Source organism: Asparagus officinalis, chromosome 2 (assembly GCF_001876935.1).
Source record: "Asparagus officinalis chromosome 2, Aspof.V1, whole genome shotgun sequence".
NCBI lineage: Eukaryota > Viridiplantae > Streptophyta > Magnoliopsida > Asparagales > Asparagaceae > Asparagus > Asparagus officinalis.
Window position 1 is genome coordinate 7,227,459 of NC_033795.1, and position 20,991 is coordinate 7,248,449.

At 32.7% G+C, this 20,991-nt stretch overlaps 1 protein-coding gene across 1 annotated transcript; it reads left to right on the plus strand.

Annotated features, from left to right (window-relative positions):
- On the plus strand, positions 13,132-14,040 carry LOC109830096 (non-specific lipid-transfer protein 1-like). Its single transcript, XM_020397246.1, has 2 exons — positions 13,132-13,552; positions 13,789-14,040. The coding sequence occupies exons 1-2, from the start codon at positions 13,209-13,211 to the stop codon at positions 13,796-13,798; spliced, it is 354 nt and encodes a 117-aa protein (XP_020252835.1). The 5' UTR covers positions 13,132-13,208; the 3' UTR covers positions 13,799-14,040.

The window sequence follows — 20,991 nt, forward strand, 5'->3', positions numbered from 1 at the left end:
GGACATTGAGCGTGTTAATTAAAAATTTGAAATTTTTCGGAGGATGCTATTTATATCTTGATTTCATGTTTGTTGTTTTAAGTTTTAAAATGTCAAAAATGTTCAGGTACATTATGGTAATCCCTTGAATTCATCTATGTTGTTTGCAAGTTTTAAAATTTTAGAATTTCAGGTGCTTGTTTATAATTTGAACTTTTGAGGGTGTTTCCATAATTTTTGAGATATTGAGTTGTTAACCATACATTTTTTTTTTGCAAACTGCTGTTAATTTCTTAATTTCTTATTTGTTGTTTTAAGTTTTTAGATGACATGATAGTTTTTATAATTTTGAACTTTTTAGGGTATTTTGTATAATTTTAAAACTTTTTAGGGTTTTTTTGCAATACTTTATGTATTATAGTACGTTAGCTATGTATAATTTCTTTATCTTAACAATGTAATACAATGAAGATGTTTTATATATTTTATTAATATTATTTTTTTAAATTGTTAAGCTATAGATAGTTCATGTAGGATTAATATAGGATATAATTATGATTATAATAGATTAAAATATAAATAAAATATTTAAAATAGTGAAGGGTAGTATTGATCATAAAAAGATTTTTCTGAACTCGTGCTTATATATAAGTACATATATATTGATATGAAATAGAGTAAAAATAGAGTATAATAAGTATTGATGAAGGATATTTTTAAAAATTTTAATGATAATAGTTGAGATGCATGTGCAATGCACGTGATTGAATATCATAATTATTTAAATTGATAAAAATAGAGTAAAAATAAAAAACTAAATTTTTTTGTGGGATTGATCATCAACTCAATAATCTCTCTATCAAATAAAATATTATCATTATTTTTTTCAATCCAGATTGTGGCCATGTGATCTACTACTTGTGAGTTATAAACACATTAATCTAGTACAACATCTCTATTTATTAGTATCTTGAAGTCTTTAAAAGATGGGTGATCATTCAATTCGCAAAGAAATTTTGTATATAAATTTACTTGTAATATGTCCATTAAACTTTTAGCTGTGGTAATGCTAAAAATTTGCAAAATGCAATTGGTGGATGCTACTCAAATGGTAAAGTTCAGATATCATATTTATACAGAGCGTTATCTCAATCATCTCCTATGGTTGCCTGGTCAGATACAGTTTGAGGGGGTTTATATTATCCTAAACATTCATTTGTTTTATAGTTAATCAATCACTCCAGGCTGTTAACACAAGAGAGACTGTGTAGGATGAGAATATTGAGTACAAATCAATGTGTTCTATGTTCTAATCAAAACATGGAAACAAGCAAACATCTCTTTTTCGATTGCTAATTTATGCTTATATTTGGAACAGAGTTATGGAATTGTTGTGATATACTTGGAAGTCTTGCAGCTGGGATAACATTATTAAATAGTATTGCATTCAGGTTAAGGGAAAAGGTTTTATTTAGAAAGTGAAGAGGATAGCTCTATCAGCTACAACATACTTAATTTGGCAAGAGAGAAACTTAAGAATTTTCCAAAGGAAGAGTCGGGCGCCTGATCGAGTGTTTCGAGCAGTGAAATTCTTCATGTTCTCAAAAATCTTGAATGAAGATATACCACAATATTTGAAAGAGAAGATTGAGAGTTTTTGTAAATTTTTTTGTTAATGGGTTACCAGATTGAGTACTAGATATTATGATGTACTCACAATTCACAATTTGGTAAATGAATAAAATTTATTTCATTGACCAAAAAAACTTTTAGTTGTGGTTTGACTCGTATTCAAGTTAACTTTTAGTTATCATTTCAGTCATATTTATATTATCTAATATTCTTATTTATTTTATAGCATATTCTTTGTATCATAGAAGTAAAACTAAAAGTATGAAGAATTATTTTCTTACGTAATTAGAGCAGGGAGATTATAATATACTTTGTCATGTGCTCTAAATATAAATTTTTTTTCTTTGATGCAAGGTCCCTATCAAATCTTATACCCCAAACGATGTGAATGAGAATGCTATTATAACTCACTTTCCTAGAGCAATTGTATTTTATATAGGACATATAGCTCGTCTGGAATATCCACACATGCTAAGTGGATTTTATTGTTGTAAGATTAACATGTTAGAGACTCGTCTTCAAACTTTTTGGCTCTATCAAAGACACGAGAATTTTTTAGAGTGCATAACTTATATATCGTAAATAGGGATGACAAAATGGACCCAAAACCATTTGCTCACCCATACCCACCCGCTAAATGAACCATCGTAACCCACCCATTTAGTTAAATGAGTCATGAATGGGTGAGTATAGTTTCTATTAAAGATAAATGGGTCATTAATGGGCGGGTTATTACCCACCCATTTGCCCATTTAGATGAATATTGTTTTAAAAGCACCCTCAACGCTTCAATAATTATAAAACTTATTTTTAAAAGTTAAAAATTATAGAAAACACATAAAATGACTAATAGCCCCTTAAAATTTTGAGATTTGTAAAAAACACCATTAAAATTTAAAATATTATAAAAATGCCTTCAAGAGTTAAAAATTATAAAAAAAAACTATCAAAATTTTCTAACCTCATAGATGACACATGAAATTCAAAAATTACCAACAACCCCCTAAAATTCTATAATTTGCAAAAAAATACCCTTAAAAGTTGTAGAAAATGAGAAAAACACCCTCAAGACTTCAAAATTATCAAAAAATATTAGAGTTTTCTAAACTTGAAAATGACACATGAAATGTAAAAATTTTTAATAGCCTCCTATAAATTAAAATTTGTAATTAACACCCTCAAAGTTTTAAATTTTTAGAAAAACACCCTCCATAGTTTAGAATTACAAAACCATCCTGAAATTTCAAAACCTACAAATGACACATGAAATCCAAAAATTACTAGCATCCCCCCTATAAATTTATAATTTACAAAAAGCACCCTCAAAGTTTAAAAATTGCAAAAAACACCCTCAAGAGTTCAAAACTACAAAACAATCTTAGAGTTTTCTAAACTTGCAAATGACACATGAAATCTAAAAAATTTCGGTAGTCCCCTATAAATATTAAATTCGCAAATAACACCCTCAAACTTTTAAAAATTACAAAAAACACCCTCAAGGATATATAAAAAAAATTAGGCACTCACAATTCTTCGTTGGCAGGAGATATATGCGTGTGTGGGATCTTTTTAGTACCTCGTCAAGATTTAACTGTTGCATATATAGTTGGTCTTTGATGCCTACATGACTTTCCTTTTGGAGGAACCCGTCTCATATTCTTAATTTAATGTTAATGTTAGGTACTTTTGCTACGTATGGATATTTTTTGGAGGAACCCGTCTCATATTCTTAATTTAATGTTAATGTTAGGTACTTTTGCTACGTATGGATATTTTAGAATTCACGAGAATATGGAAAAAAGTTAGGGGAAAAGTTATATGTTTTTGCTTTAATCTAGTTTGAGTAATTAAAACTAGTGTTATTTGCGATTAGTGAGTTGAGATATTAACGCACAAAAGAGATTTTTCCAAATAGTCGATTTAATTGAGAAAGAAATGTTTACAGAAAACCCTTTAAAAGTTTGCAGAAAACCCCCTAAAAGTTTGCAAAAAAACCCCTAGAAATTTGCAGAAAACCCCTAAAAATTTACAGAAAACCCCCTGAAAGTTTGCAGATCAAACCCCCTGAAAGTTTTCTAAGTTTGCAAAAAACCTCCTAAAAGTTTATAGAAAACCACCTAAAAGTTTGCAGAAAACTCCCTGAAAGTTTATAAAAAACCCCTGAAAGTTTGCAGAAAAGCCCCTGAAAGTTTACAAAAAACCCCTTGAAAGTTTACAGAAAACCCCCTAAAAGTTTGCAGAAACCCCCCCTGAAAATTTGCAAGTAGATCACTGAAACTTATATATATATATAGAAGTATCATAATCATAACTAAATGGATTATTGGGTCATCCATGAACCACTCATTTAGTAAATGAGTGGTTGAGAAGTGACCCATTTAGCAAATGCTAAATGGGTCATAAATGGTCAAGTGATCATAAATGTGCCCACCCATTTATGACCCAATCAAGACCCAACCAAAACCACCCATTTGACATGAACATATTGGTTCATGAAGAATTTTCCTAATAAAAATATTATTACAACGATATTACTATTTAGTATTAAATCAATTTTTTATATAAGATTATATAAACCTTTTTAATAAATTATAAAGTATATATATGAAAACATTAATGCTTATAGTCAGTAGTTGGGCTTCACAAAATAGGTGAACTTTACATTGTAGTTTGCTATTTATAGTGTTGTTGGCAATACTATTACCTTTCCACATTATCTTATTATTCACACTTTTCTGATGTAAGTTCTCTTTTGCTCATCACTCAATTAGCTATATTTAATTTTTATAATATCAGAGGTTGGAATATTTTCTTCTGTTTCAAAAGTATTGACATAGTCTATTTAAAAAAATATATATACATAGTAGCAATAGTATATACTTCAGTTCAACTCAAACATTAGATTAAAGTCATTTAAAGTGATGTCTTTTCTACGCTAGAATGGTGATATAGTGATTACACAGTCCAAAAATCAAAGAAAAAAATTTCTACTAAGGAAAATTAATTTAATATGTTAAATTAAGAACTAATTTATAAAATATACATGGACAGTACAAATAGCTATAGAACGTAAGTCATATATCTTCATGAAAATTTCATAGTGTGTGATCAACTACAATCATCCTAATTTAAGCATAAATAATTATTATTTTAGTTACTAATTTTCTATGCGTAACTATTGAATAAATCTCAAGTAAAAAAATAAGAATTGTCTTATGTGAGAAAGTAAAGTAATCTATAGTCTATATACATATATAGTCAATCAATCAAACGTGTTAAAATTATGATGACCATAGTCAAAATTAAATGGTGGGTTCATATTAAATATAATTTATAAAATTTAGTACATTAAAGTCAAAATATTTTTAAGCAATATATAGATTGTTTGAAATTTTTTGCATATATAAACTATATTGCCTAAGTGCATAGGAATAGTGATGTGCACACTTAGATATGGCCTAATAATCTTAAGAACGACTTAGTCTTTAATATCATCATTAATTGGCGTATTTATACATTACACTGAAAACATTATAAAAATTTAGAAAACTATAAAATAAACACCTTCAAAAGTTTTAAAAATTATAAAAAACACCCTTAAATTTTGTAATTTACAAATGCACAAAACTATTAAAAATTATATTGAAATCAAGGAATTAAGAAAATCATTGAAAATTTTAAACATTGGAGGGGTAATTTGCAATGTACTAAATATAGGGTCTGATTTTGCTTATGTATACCAAGTATAGGATCGTGACCCTTAAGAATAGAGTGTGCTCTTATAAAAATCTGCGAAAGCTTTACATTTAAACACCAGAGGGTGAGTTTGCAAAGTAGATTATAAATTGCAAAGAAAGAATGATAATCTCAGAAAATGAACATCACAAACACAAGCATGTATACTGGTTCCACATCCCTGGTGTACATCCAGTCCCCAAGCAAATTCCGCTTGAGAGTTTCCACTATGATTTTAAAACCTTACAAAATCAAAAGCAAACCTGACTAATTTGTAAGACCATGCAAATTGCAAACCCAATTGATAAGATCATGCCAATTGCCACCCAATCTCTAAACCAAGAAATCAACCCTCTCAAACCCGAGAGAAATCCTTTTTGAAGCAAGAACACAATTGATCCTATAAGCCTTGAATGTGTAGTGAAGTGCAGTAGTAGCTTAGGATTCTTTTAACTCTCTTAATATTGCCTATACAATCTCTAAGAATGATTGAAACCAAGGCAATATCAGAAACTCTCTTTTTCTAAACACTTAGCATGAAAATCTGGAAAACTAGAGAGTGAATATGCACAAATATTTGATCTTATGTGTATGAATTAGTTGTACAAATTTCTGAACTTATAACCTATTTATAGCCCTTGAAAAGACAGGTTTTCAACCCATAAAAACACAAAACGGCTATAAACAGTCACTTATTCGAAACCTAAAATCTGGAAAAACTACATCTGTAGTCGACTACAAGTCATAGTAGTCGACTACACTGAGTCTAAACAGACTTTGTGAAGTCAGAAAATTGCTTAGTAGTCGACTACAAGGCATAGTAGTCGACTACAATGTAAACTCACAGATTCTGGAATTTGCTTTTCAGTATTTTGATTGTAACTTTCTCGTCCGATATCAGAATGAGGTGATTTAAGATTTGTTGGAAAGCTCTTGAAGAGACCTACAACTTTTATCTTTTGAGTTTTTCCAGATTCTAATTGATAAGGGGTATAAATAAAATATTTTAAGACTCGCTCAATATCTATAAACTCTAATGGCTATCATAGGGGATTTCTATTGTTAACCAACACACTAAGCATGTGTTAGTGTATTCTAACACTATGTATGTGCATGTGTGTGAGTGATCAAGGCTTATACAAATTTCTAAGCAAAGAAAATATAAAATTACATTTTGACAATAAAGTATATCTTCTTCTTTGCTTTATTTTGCCTTGAACTCATCTATGGGTTGAGTATCTCTTTGAATATAATTGTTGATATAGCTCTGATACTGTAAAACAAATGTTAGCACATAATACATACAACATATAATATTTGTTATCATCAAAATAAACTAATCTTGGGGTCAAGATTCCTAACATTCTCCCCCTTTTTGATGATGACAAATATATGTTATTAAGATATAAAATTTTTAATCCCCCTGCATAATATCATTAAATAAAATCTTTTACTCCCCCTGCATCAAAGCATTAGTAAAAAATTTAAAATTTTCTATATAACTCCCCCTTTGTCATTAACAAAAAGAAATAAACATAATTCTAGTTAAAATTTTCTTTTCCCGAGTACCTTAATAAAAATATTAAGCACTTTGGTACCCTTTTATATTATAGCATTAGAATTAGCCCTTAGGAATCCAAATCCACTTGGAATTTGGTTTCCATTTATTAACATAAGTGTAATTCTTTAAATTGCAAACTTCATACATATAAGATGAAATATAATCATTCCTATCATGAATATTCAAATTCTTAGGAATCCATATATACTTATTTTGTTTAGCATGAATATTCTTATTATTATTCTTCAAAACATAATCATTCTTTGTAAAATACTTAGGAACAAATCCAATGCCAAAATGATTGTTTGAAGATTTTTAAAATGAGAGCAAATTATTCAAATTCTCTTTACTTTTATTTAATTTACTAACATTCAAACATATATCATCATATTTTAATTTAATAGAAAAAATATCTTTATCTAAAAAATTAATGCGAATTTTTAAATCATTGCATTCTGATTTTAGATAAACATTCTCATTAGTCAAAATATGATTTTCTTTAAGCAAGGATTTATTTTCCTCTTTCAATTTAATTACTTGAGAATAAGAAATAGTAGAAGAATTAAAATTAGAAATTTCTTTAAGTAATCTTTTATTTTCACCTTTAAGAAAATTATGTGAAGCCTTTAATCTAAAAAATGTTTCATATAATTCATTGAAAGCATCTAAAAGCTCTTCATTGTTACTTACTTCATCTTGTGTCATAAAACACATATGAGCGCTTTCCTTTTCTTCGATTTCTTCATCCGAAGACGAATCATTACTATCATCGCTTGTAGCCGTCAAAGCCTTCCTTTTCTTGTTGAATTTTGTAGACTTTGACATTGATTTTAGAAGGTGACAATCATTCTTCATATGTCCTGGCTTATTACAACCATAACAAATGAAATTGTTATTAGTATCTTTAATATTACTTGTACCTTCATAAGTTACCTCGAGTGTGTGCCAAATATCATATGCGGATGTGGTCGTTGACACCCTATTGAACTTATTCTTGTCAAGAGCACAAAATAAGACATTCATTGCTTTAGAATCCAAGTTTGCATTGTTCCTTTGAGATGTAGTCCATTCCGTGAAAGGAGTGGTTGTCTTCTCATATTTTGTTTCCACAATGCTCCAAAGTTCATAGCCAATTGATTGAAGGTAAATCATCATTCGACACTTCCAATAGTTGTAGTTCAATCCATCGAACATTGGTGGATGATTTGTAGAATGACCTTCTTTGAATTGTGATGTATTTGTTGATGCCATCTTTCACCTTGTTCTGATACCAAATGTAGGGTCTGATTTTGCTTATGTATACCAAGTGTAGGATCGTGACCCTTAAGAATAGAGTGCGCTCTTATAAAAATCTGTGGAAACTTTACACTTAAACACTAGAGGGTGAGTTTGCAAAGTAGATTATTAATTGCAAAGAAAGAATGACAATCTCAGAAAATGAACATCATAAACACAAGCATGTATACTGGTTCCACCTCCCTGGTGTACATCCAGTCCCCAAGCAAATTCCGCTTGAGAGTTTCCACTATGATTTTAAAACCTTACAAAATCAAAAGAAAACCTGACCAATTTATAAGACCATGCAAATTGCAAATCCAATTGACAAGACCATGCCAATTGCTACCCAATCTCTAAACCAAGAGATCAACCCTCTCAAACCCGAGAGAAATCCTTTTTGAAGCAAGAACACAATTGATCCTATAAGCCTTGAATGTGTAGTGAAGTGCAGCAATAGCTTAGGATTCTTTTAACTCTCTTAATATTGTCTATACAATCTCTAAGAATGATTGAAACCAAGGCAATATCAGAAACTCTCTTTTTCTAAACACTTAGCATGAAAATCTGGAAAACTAGAGAGTGAATATGCACAAATATTTGATCTTATGTGTATGAATTAGTTGTGCAAATTTCTGAACTTATAACCTATTTATAGCCCTTGAAAAGACAAGTTTTCAACCCCTAAAAACGTACACAAAACGGCTATAAACAGTCACTTATTCAAAACCTAAAATCTGGAAAAACTAAATCTATAGTCGACTACACTGAGTCTAAACAGACTCTGTGAAGTCAGAAAATTACTTAGTAGTCGACTACAAGGCATAGTAGTCGACTATACTGTAAACTCACAGATTATGGAATTTTGTTTTTAGTATTTTGACTGTAACTTTCTCATCCGATAGACCTACAACTTTTATCTTTTGAGTTTTTTTAGATTCTAATTTATAAGGGGTATAAATAAAATATTTTAAGACTCACTCAATATCTATAACTCTAATGGCTAACATAGGTGATTTCTATTGTTAACCAACATACTAAGCACGTGTTAGTGTGTTCTAATACTATGTATGTGCATGTGTGTGAGTGATCAAGGTTTGTACACATTTCTAAGCAAAGAAAATATAAAATTACATTTTAATAATAAAGTATATCTTCTTATTTGATTCATTTTACCTTGAACTCATCTATGTCTTGAGTATCTCTTTGAAAATAATTATTGATATAGCTCTGATACTGCAAAACAAATGTTAGCACATAATACACACAACATATAATATTTATTATCGTCAAAATAAACTAATCTTGGGGTCAAGATTCCTAACACTAAACTTTAAGGGTGTTTTTTTATAAATTTTAAATTTAATAGATTTCTATTTAGTTATGTTCTTTTTTAAAAAGGTATAGGTAATATTGACCATAAAAAGTTTTTCCTAAACCTATACTTTTAAAGGGTGTATGATTTTTTTTGTAAATTTTAATTTTCTAAGGGTTGTTAGTAATTTTGCATATTCATTTTAGTGTCTATAGGTTAGAAATTCTCATGGTATTTTATTATAAATTATGGATTTTAGGGGTTTGTTTGTAATTTTTTAAACTTATAGGCCATTTTTACATATTGTAAATTGTTTACAGAATATTTATAATTTTTATGCTTTCAATCTACTAATGAGTTTGAAATTCTCAGAGTGTTTTTTTATAAATTTTGAAATTTAAATATTTGTTTGTAATTTTTGATACTTTAAGGATGTTTTCTATAAATTATAAATTATGTAGGAGATATTTATAATTCTTATATTTTTAATATACTATTACGTTGGAAATTATCAGGATTTTTTTATAAATTTTATCAATTTGAGGGTTTTATTTTACAATTTGTAAAATGTTCAGAGTGTATAATGCAAATTCCATAATTTTTTGGGGGTTGTTTGTGTTATTTGTAGGTTTTTAGTGTGTTTATAAGTTTAAAATTTTCGAGGTATTTCTTATAATTTTTGAATTTTTAGTGTGTTGTTGCAATTTTCAAATCTTACAAGATATTTTCTACGAAGTCAAAAAAATTTTAGTTTCTACTTAGCATAAGTTTTTCAAATTTCTTACTGAATTTAAATAAATAAAATTTATAATTTAAGATTCTTTAATAAAATTTTGAATTTGTAGTGGTGTTTTTGTAATTTAGAAAACTTAGAGAATATTTTTTACAAAGTCTAAATTTTTTAGGTGCTGGCTACCATATGTTTTTTAAATTTCTCTACGAACTAAAATAAATAAAAGATTTAAATTATATGAAACATATCACTTTTATCCAATAATATGCTAAGTCTCATTATGAATGAGATAAATCATTTAGTTATCAATTCAAAGAAGATAGGATAATTAGAATAGATTAGGATAATAATATAATATTCAAAAAAGCTAAGGGTAATATTGACCATAGAAATATTTTTCCAAACTCATACTTTTAAAGTTCTCATGATATTTTTTTTTGTAAATTATGTATTTTAAATGCTTTTTATAATTTTTTAAACTTATAGGCCTTTTCTACAGATTGTAAATTCTTTACAGACTATTTATAATTCTTATGCTTTCAATTTACTAATAAGTTTGAAATTCTCATGGTGTTTTTTGTAAGTTTTGAATTTTAAAAGTTTGTTTGTAATTTTTAAATCTTTAAGGGTGTTTTCTATAGATTATAAATTATATATGGGATATTTATAATTTCTATATTTTAATGTACTCTTATGTTAGAAATTATGAGGATTTTTGTAAATTTTATAATTTTGAGGGTTTTATTTTATAATTTATAAAAAGTTTAGATTGTATATTGCAAGTTCCATAAAATTTTAGGGGTTGTTTGTGTTATTTGTAGGTTTTTAGTGTGTTTATAGGTTTAAAATTTTCAAGGTGTATTTTTATAAATTTTGAATTTTTACATGTGTTTTTTATAATTTTTAAAATTTATAAGATATTTTCTCTAAAATAAAAAAATTTAGTTTCTAGTTAGCATTTGTTTTTTAGATTTCTCACTGAATTGAAATAAGTAAAATTTATAATTTTTAAAATGCTTTAATAAAATTTTGATTTTGTAGGAGTGTTTTTGCAATTTAAAAACTTAGAGAATACTAAAGTCTAAAAAATTTTAGGTGATGACTAGCATATGTTTTTATGTTTCTTTGCGAATTGAAATAAGTAAAAGATTTGAATTATATGAAACATATCTTTTTTGTCTAATAACATGTTAAGTCTCATTATGAATGAGATAAATCTTTTAGTTACTAGTTCATAGAAGATAGGATGATTAAAGTAAATTAGGATAACAATGTAATATTTAAAAAACCTAAGGGTAATATTGACCATAGAATGATTTTCCCAAACTCGTTCTTTTAAAGGGAGTATGATATATATATATATATACATTTGATCTTCGTGAGATACTTTTTTTTTCTTTTGGTCAATGAAGCAAAATTTATTCATTCAACCATTTGGAAGTATATGTACAACCAAAACTCACTTTTTGAGTTGTCTACATAAAGAATACAAGGAATAAACTTTTGTCCATGAATATCAGACCAGGGAATGATAGCTGAAACCTGTAAAACCTATTACACTGATAATAACCATTCTCTGTCTTCAACAGCTACGTACTTTACCGTTTAGAATTATGGTCATTAAATCTACTTTGATCATTTTGATAAGAAGCTCAGCTCTCCTGCTTTTTTGATTAAAGATCCTGTTATTGCGTTCAAACTTCGGGAGATACTTGAAGGATCTTTAGAGACATTTTTTTGGGAAACAATGTGGGCATATTTGATAAATAAAATTTAGGATCTCTTTTAACCACAAATTAAAGTTTATCTATAGTAATACATAAAAGATACAATAAAGGTAGTAAAAGTTGGATGAATGGATGATGTTTTCCTCCTATTTATAATTTGGAGGGTAAAATGGTAATTTTACAAATAGATTTTTCCTATTTATTTCTATTTTATTTCTAGAATATTCTAAATCATGAAATGAGAATAAATTTTGAACTCACATGATCAAAATTGTAATTTTTCAATAGTAATTTTTATTTTTACTTTATTTTATTTTTTCTTTTATTTCTAGAATATTCTAAATCATGACATGATAATACTCACCTTGTAAATTACAGTATCCCATTTTTTTATATGGAATCGAACTAAGGAGCTGGGGCTGTTAACAGTATTGCCAATGCCTCCCCAAAACCACCTGCCTACTCGTGGCTGCTATATCCCCCTTTTTTTTAATAACTCACTCCAATTATATTATCCTCATTAAGAAAACTGCTCATCATCTTTAAAATGTTAATATTTATAATATATTTAACTATTGTTGAGAATATAGTTAATCACTAAATAACGATTTATGATACATTTTTTACGTCGAACTCTATAATAAAATTACATAAGCTAAATCAACATCAAACTTTTAATACATACAATATAAGATAATTGTATAAGAATACGACTATCATAGTTATTAGGAGTTATTTTCCTTGATCATATCTTATTTTTTAATGGAAAAAAATGGTAATCAGTGACGAGTTTATATTTAGCGGTGCATCTACATATTTCCTACGTCTTTCTTGAGATATCGAAACACGTACGTGCACTCAGCTACTCATCATGCTGCCAACGGATGACACCTCTTCTCCTGATTTTAACAAGGGTTCAGATCTTCTGAAAGGCTTTTCCTGCTACAAGTTTAATTAGAATGTGATAGTTGCCGTCATCTGACAAGGCTATTTCAAATTCCAACAATAGTAAAGTAAAGCAGTGCATGAGCGCAACCCGTGCCTCGTCCCCATAACTTTTCTTGCCCAACAAAAACCTTCCATAATTTTCGACCGACACAGCCATTTACGCCTACTATCTCTGATTCCCCCAACCACCATTCAGAGCCCAGAGCCCTATATAAAGCCTCCCCCTCCAACCATTTCTTTCATCACCCTCATCCATCCAATTCCAATCCGATATATTATCCAACTAAGCACACAATCACCGCAATGGCTCGCTCCTCTGCTGCTCTCTTCGCTATCCTCTTCGCCTTCGTTCTCATCGCCGCCCCCCACGCACAGGGCGCCATCTCGTGCGGTCAAGCGGTGTCGATGATCTCATCGTGCGTGAACTACGCCCGTGGCCAGGGAACTCTGCCTCCCGGGTGCTGCAGCGGTGTCAGGGCGCTGAATTCAGCTGCCAGGAGCACTCCTGATCGCCAGCAGGCCTGCGCTTGCCTCAAGGCCGCGGCCGGTAAAATCTCCGGTCTGAATCAAGCTCGTGCCGCTGGGATTCCTGGAGCTTGTGGTGTTAGGCTCCCTTACGCCATTAGCACCTCCATCAACTGCGCTACGTAAGTGTCGTTTTTTGTTTCTACTCAAGTAAAGAAACTTAAGAAAAAGTAATTTGCTCACTACTTTCAGTTTGTAAATGCTGTTTACGTACATAGTAGAAAGTAAAAAAGAAGTAAAGCTCAGGTACCAGCTGGCGTTTGCAATAGAAAGTGAATATCTAAAAATTAAATAATAAAAAGATAAATAACAGATAACTAATATGTTGTGCTATCTAACATCTCTCGTTTGATTGCAGCGTGAAGTAAGCTCTTTCGCGTTCCTCTTATGACACTTACTACGTAGAAGATCAGTTGCAAGAATAAAGTGGAGGCTGTTCTCTGCACTCTCCGCGTGCCTGTTTTGTCTCCCTTTGTCACTAGATTATGTTTCTGTCGTTAATTCCGTGTGTTGCTCTTGTTTGAGTTTGTGTACCGTTGAGGTGTATCTTTGTGTCGCACCAAATCCATGTATCAATAAATATTTTCCTAGTAAATGATTGTTCCCTCACTGTGCTCTTCTAAGTGTAAATGGGGCTATCTAAGCTGGATCTTGATTCTCTTGTTTCTTCATTCTTTTTGTTTTTTTTAAAATGTGTAAATAGGGCTGTTGAACTAATCAGTGTTTAGCAACCTAAACAACCCAAGAGCCATAGTGTGATATCCTAGGTGGAAGGGAATCCTAAGAGTCAAAGTATAATAAGTAGGGTGGTATTCTAAGAGATGACTCCTTGTATTCTATGAAAGTAAATGTGTAGAGTATGAATGGTCATGTATAAGTCTATATAAACCCATGAGTGGGAGAATTTGATAAGGAAAAAAAAAAGAAAACAAAAGTACAAAATTCTCTATCTTCTTCTACATCTCTCTAATTCTCTATCATACTAGCATTACCCAAAGTTTTCTTCACTACTCAGTTCAAAATTACAACATGGTATCAGAGCTTCGTTACGACAACTGAGTGTTAAGAAACCCTACCTCTACAAAAACACCAACACCCACTACCAAAACTCTTCCAAATAGCCTCCTTAAAATGACCGATACAACCGTCGATTCTCCAACTTCATCTCGGGTTCAAGTGGCTGACCCAATAGTCATTGAGTCCGACCCAAAACCTACCTCCGGTGAGATACGAACACCGATCTTCTCCGGGGAGAACTACGACTTTTGGTGGATCAAGATGAGGACGATATTCAGAGCGCATGACCTTTGGAAGCTGGTGGAGAAAGGTTTCGAGGTGCCATAAGACGAAGACTCTCACCCTGGCGCAGCAGAAGACATTAAAGCTCAACTACATGAGGGATGCCAAAGCCCTCGGATTGATCCAAAATGTCGTCTTCGACTCCATCTTCCCCAAGATCTCCAACGAGGAGACAGCAAAGGCGGCTTGGGACATCCTCCAAGAAGAGTACCGTGGAAGTAAAAAGGTACTGGAGGTTAAGCTTCAAACTATTAGAAAAGAGTTTGAGCAAATCTCTATGAGAGTAGAAGAAATACTCGATGATTTTCTTAATTACTAGATTCACCAATGTTATAAATCAATTAAAAACATATGGTGAAGATGTAACAAATCAAAGAGTAGTTCAAAAAATTCTTATTTCTCTCTCTAGTAGATATGACCCCATTGTAAGTGTGATAGAAGAAACAAAAGATATGGAGAAGCTTTCATTACAAGAGGCAATCACATCCATCAAGGCGTTTGACAAAAATCTTGAGAAGAAGAATGAAGCTTCTACCATGGAGAGAGTCTTTCAAAGCTTCAACATGAGCTCAAATCAACATCAGAGCCAGAAGCAAAAGAAGAAGAAGAAAGGAGGCAAGCCCAATTTTGTTCCAAAGGCTCAAGAACAACAACAAAGTGGTAACTCTCAACAATGTAGCAAATCCACATGTAGAACTTGTGGCAAGTCTCATCAAGGAAAGTGCTGGTTCGAGGGGAAGCCCAAGTGCACCAACAGCTCCAGATTTGGGCATACCAAAGAGCAGTGCAGGACTCAAGGAAATAAAAACCAAAACTACCGGAAAGTTTTTACAAACCAAGAAGCGGATGGCGAAGGTAATGTTTTCTTTGCTTGTCATGGAGGAAAAGATAGTGATGGTAGTCTTTGGTATATTGACAGTGGCTGTAGTAACCACATGACCGCGAACCGGCCACTGTTGATAGACTTAGACACATCCTATTTTGGTAGTGTTAAGATGGAAAATGGGAATATTATAAAATCTGAAGGAAATGGTATCTTGGCTGTAAATACAAAGAAAGAAAAAAGATACATCAAGGATGTAATGCTTGTACCGGGTCTAGAGTATCTTGGCTGTAAATACAAAGAAAGAAAAAAGATACATCAAGGATGTAATGCTTGTACCGGGTCTAGAGGAAAATCTGTTAAGTGTAGGTCTCAAGGATGTAATGCTTGTACCGGGTCTAGAGGAAAATCTGTTAAGTGTAGGTCAAATGCTCCTTAACGATTATTTTCTAGTTTTTGGTGATCAAGCAGTGAAGATATATGATGATAGGAGTTTTAACAACTTGGTGGCCAAAGTCAATATGCAACCCAATAGAAGTTTTCCTCTCTCACTGCACTACTGGAACACTCAAGCTCTAAAGGTCGAAGAGGTGAACTCCTCCTGGATATGGTACAATAGGCTCGGGTATCTCAACTTCCAAAGCCTCAAGACTCTTCAAAATAGAGAAATGGTGTATGGCCTCCTAACCATTGAAGGAGTTGAAGATGTCTGCTCTAGTTGCATGAAAGGCAAGCAGCACCGAGGCGAGTTCCCAAAGGAAGGAGCGTGGAGGGCAACAAAGCCTTTGGAGTTGATCCATACAGACCTATGTGGTCCAATGAAGACGGAGTCCCTAGCCAGCAATAAATATTTTATCACTTTTATTGATGACTTTAGCAGGATGGCCTGAGCCTACTTTTTGAGGCTCAAATCAGAAGCTTTCACCGTCTTCCAAAAGTACAAAACAATGGTGGAAAGACAAACAGACCTAGAGATCAAGAAGATTCGAAGTGATCGGGGGTGGAGAGTACACTTCAGCAGAGTTCGAGGACTACTGCAGCAACCTTGGCATCTAGAAGCAAACCACATGTCCATACACTCATCAACAGAACAGAGTGGCAGAAAGGAAGAACCGGACAATCGTGGAGATGGCCAAGAGTCTCCTACATGAGAAGAACCTTCCCTACAAGTTCTAGGGAGAAGCAGTCAACACCGCAGTGTATCTTCTCAACCGGTGTCCAACAAGAGCATTGAAGGACAAGACACCCTTTGAAACATTCTCAAGTAGAAAACCTTCCTTAAACCACCTTAAGGTTTTCGGTTGTGTTTGTTTTGCTCACATCCCATGCCAGTTGAGATCCAAAATGGAGGAGAACACAAGAAGGTGTATCTTTATGGGATATGCAAGCCATACAAAGGGCTACAGGCTCTTCAACCCGAAGACTCAAAAGATCGTCATTTCACGGGATGTGGTCTTTGACGAATCATCCAAGTGGAATTGGGATCTCAAGAAGGAGGAGCAGGTGCCCACAAACTACATCTACCTAGATTCAGAGAGTATCCAAGATCCAGATCCAGAGTCAGAAGTGCAAACTCCACAAAACGGTTCGAGTTCAACAAGCTCTGATTCAACCACACCAAGATCAAGTGCTAGCTCCTCAAGCACACCATCCAACTCTAGTCCCAGTTCTTCTTCCTCCTCAGATAAAACTCCATTAAGATACAGAAATCTTAATGAGATTTACGCTTCATGTAATTTTTGCATATTAGAGCCTGAGTCATTTGAAGAAGCCATCAAAGAAAAAGATTGGAAGAAAGCCATGCAGGAGGAGATCTCCATGATAGAGAAAAATGGCACCTGGGAGCTGGTAGAGAAACCTGCAGCCAAGCCAATCATCGGCGCCAAGTGGGTCTATAAGACTAAACTAAACCTTGACGAGTCCATCAACAAGAAGAAGGCACGGCTTGTGGCGAAAGGCTATTCACAGAAGCCCGGAGTGGACTTCAATGAAACCTTTTCCCATGTCTTAAGACTAGAGACAATTTGTCTCTTGATTGCTCTAGCTGCTAACAAAGGGTGGAAGGTATTCTAGCTCAATGTGAAGTCGGTATTCCTTAATGGGGTGCTGCAAGAAGAAGTCTACATCCATCAACCGCAAGGGTTCGAAGTTGCAGGAGCTGAGGATAAAGTCTACAAGCTCCACAAGGCGCTCTACGGTCTCAAGCAAGCACCAAGGGCGTGGTATGAAGAGGTCAACTCCTACTTCACCCAACACAACTTCAAAAGGAGCCTTAGTGAAGCCACACTTTACATTCGAAGAGATGAGGTAGATATTCTCATTATAGCTGTATATGTAGATGATATTATCTATGTAGATGATATTATCTATACAGGCAACAGTGAAAAGCTTATGCATGAGTTCAAGAAAGACATGATGGAGGTGTACGAGATGACATATTTAGGCCTCCTTCACCACTTTCTTGGCATGGGGATCCAGCATGATGAAGATGACATCATCATTCATCATCAGGCCTATGCACAATCAATCTTGAAGAAGTTCGGCATGGCAGACTATAAGCCCATCTCTACGCTACTGGTGGTCAGTGATAAACTCAAGAAGGGAGACGGTACCGAAGGAGAAGACCTCAACCTCTACAGAAGTATCATAGGGAGTCTCCTCTACCTCTCTAATACTCGACCCGACCTCATGTTTGCCTCAAGTTTCTTAAGCAGGTTCATGCATTGTGCAACAAGAGTGTACATGGGAGCTGCCAAACGGGTCCTTAGATACATCCAAGGCACCCAGAAATTTAGGATCCATTTTGAGAAGAACTCATCAGCAAAGCTATTCGGATTCTGCGATAGTGACTGGGGAGGTAATAAAGATGAGGTGATGAAGATGACATGAAGAGTACCTCTGGATACTGCTTCACACTCGGATCGGGTGTGTTCTCCTAGGCGTCGATGAAGCAGGAGTCCGTGGCACTATCAAATGTAGAAGCCGAGTACGTGGCGGCTTCTCAAGCAGCATCACAAATCAAGTGTCTGAGGGATGTGCTTGAAGACATTGGTGAAAAACAACTGCAGCCTACTCCTCTCCTCTGCGATAAAAAGTCAGTAATCACAATAGCAAAGAACCCCGTCTTCCACAAAAGGATGAGACATATCAAGAGAAAATACCACTTCATTAGGGACGCGATCATGGACAAGGAGATGGAGGTCATCTACTGCAAAACTGAAGATCAAGTTGCAGACATTCTCACCAAAGTTTTGCCGAAGGATCGTTTCTGCACACTTCGAGAGCTAATGGGTGTTAAACCTGCTAACCCCTGAGGAGGAGTGTTGAACTAATCAGTGTTTAGCAACCTAAACAACTAAAGAGCCATAGTGTGATATCCTAGGTGGAAGGGAATCCTAAGAGTCAAAGTATAATAAGTAGGGTGGTATTCTAAGAGATGACTCCTTGTATTCTATGAAAGTAAATGTGTAGAGTATGAATGGTCATGTATAAGTCTAACCCATGAGTGAGAGAATTTGATAAGAAAAAAAAAGAAAACAAAAGCACCAAATTCTCTATCTTCTTTTACATCTCTCTAATTCTCTATCATACTAGTCTTAGCCAAAGTTTTCTTCACTACTTAGTTTAAAATTACAACACTATCGAAGCTGGATCTTGATTCTCTTCACTATATAGCATCGGTAAAGGTACCGCAAACGGGTACAGATATACTTGATCCCATTTGCAACTGTATCTGAAACAGATATGGACATGGCAAACTTGATTAAATTTGAAACTGAGTGGATGGAGATACATATGCGGTTTTGAATTTTAATTTTGTCGGATATTGGTACAGATTACAAGTATAGGTATTACTAAAGTTTTGGATACGAATATCCAGACTTTTAATTTAAATCATGTAAGGATTTGTGGTTCGGGTCATGTTAACACAATGTTACCCTGTTATCCAACTCAAAACATACCATATACCTTACACCCAAGAAGGAACCTCATGATTTCGGAATCAAGTTTGACGGTTCTAGGATCAAATTTTGGATTTTTCAATTTTAATCCCTTAAATCTTTTCATATTTGAAATTGAGATTAGTTCGTTAAATCATTGAAATCATTTTGAAGTCCCTCATTTATTAAGTACTAGTTTTACACACGTGCAATACACGTGGTTAAATATCATGATTAAGTATTTTTAGATTACTTTCTAACTAAAATTTGTTCCTCAGTTCCATTTAATAGTTTATGCTCACTTTAAATTTTCATGTTGATATTTGAATTGGTAGAAAGCAAATATAATTGAAGCTAATTTAAATTTTCATATTATTTTAACTTGCATGAAACCAAGCTTTACTTGAGAAAGTACAATGTTGCAAAAGTTAAAAATATTAAAATAATGTTATACAAGGAATGTGAATATTTAAAACCAATAAGACAAAATGATTGATTAAAATTATGCTAAAACGATACAAAAGAGAATATGAAGTTTGTTCCTAATCATTGATAGACTTCATAAAAATTATAAATTAAAGATTAATGCTAAGTTTGTTCCTAATCATTGATAGACTTCATAAAAATTATAAATTAAAGATTAATGCTAACTCTAGTATACTTTTATATGATAAAACTTGATAGACTTCATAAAAATTATAAATTAAAGATTAATGCTAACTCTAGTATACTTTTATATGATAAAACATCTGCACAAGCATATAAAAGTACTGAAAAAGCTCATGAAACTCATTTTTGAAGATTCCTAAATTCACTCAAAATAATTAAATTATTCTATAAAATATGTAGAAAATATTATATTTTATTCCTTATGTTTTATTTTTTTTATGGGAAAAATGCTTCCAGCCCCCAAAACCCAACAAAATGTGCTCCCCCCAAGACTTTTTCATTGGGTCCTTTGCCCCCAAAACCGCCCGCGAATTTTTTCCAGCCCCCAAAACGAATCCCCACGCGTAACTCCGTTAAAACCCCGCTCGAAATGCCCAAAATACCGTTCGCAGCCTGTGTTCGTCACCCTCTCACGTCGGAAACTCAGCGTTTAAACTGTAGGCATTAAATGGTGATTAGAATGACTTTTTTTTTTGGGGGGGTTCCCATTTCCTTCCAAAATTATCACCAGATATATTCCCCTTCCAGCTAAAATCACTGAGTTCCTCCCCATTCTATTACCCCAACTAATTTTTTCCTTCCACTTAATTCTCCTCAATAAAAGCCTCTTCGATTCTTCAACTACTCCCTGTAAAAAAATGGCGGATGTATCTCTTCTATGTGTGGTAACGAAGGCAAAAAGCAACAAAGGTGGTGACGGTGTATTTGTCGTTATCAAAGAGAATACATAAATAATCAGCTTGAGATATCAAGTGGCGGAAAGGCTTAAAATACCGATACAATCTCTTTCACTAAAGTTCATATGTGAAAGGGAAAAGAAATTCAGTAT

Bases quoted from the DNA above. Each gene is read 5' to 3' on its own strand.
- LOC109830096 (XM_020397246.1), top strand. From the start codon at position 13,209: ATGGCTCGCTCCTCTGCTGCTCTCTTCGCTATCCTCTTCGCCTTCGTT.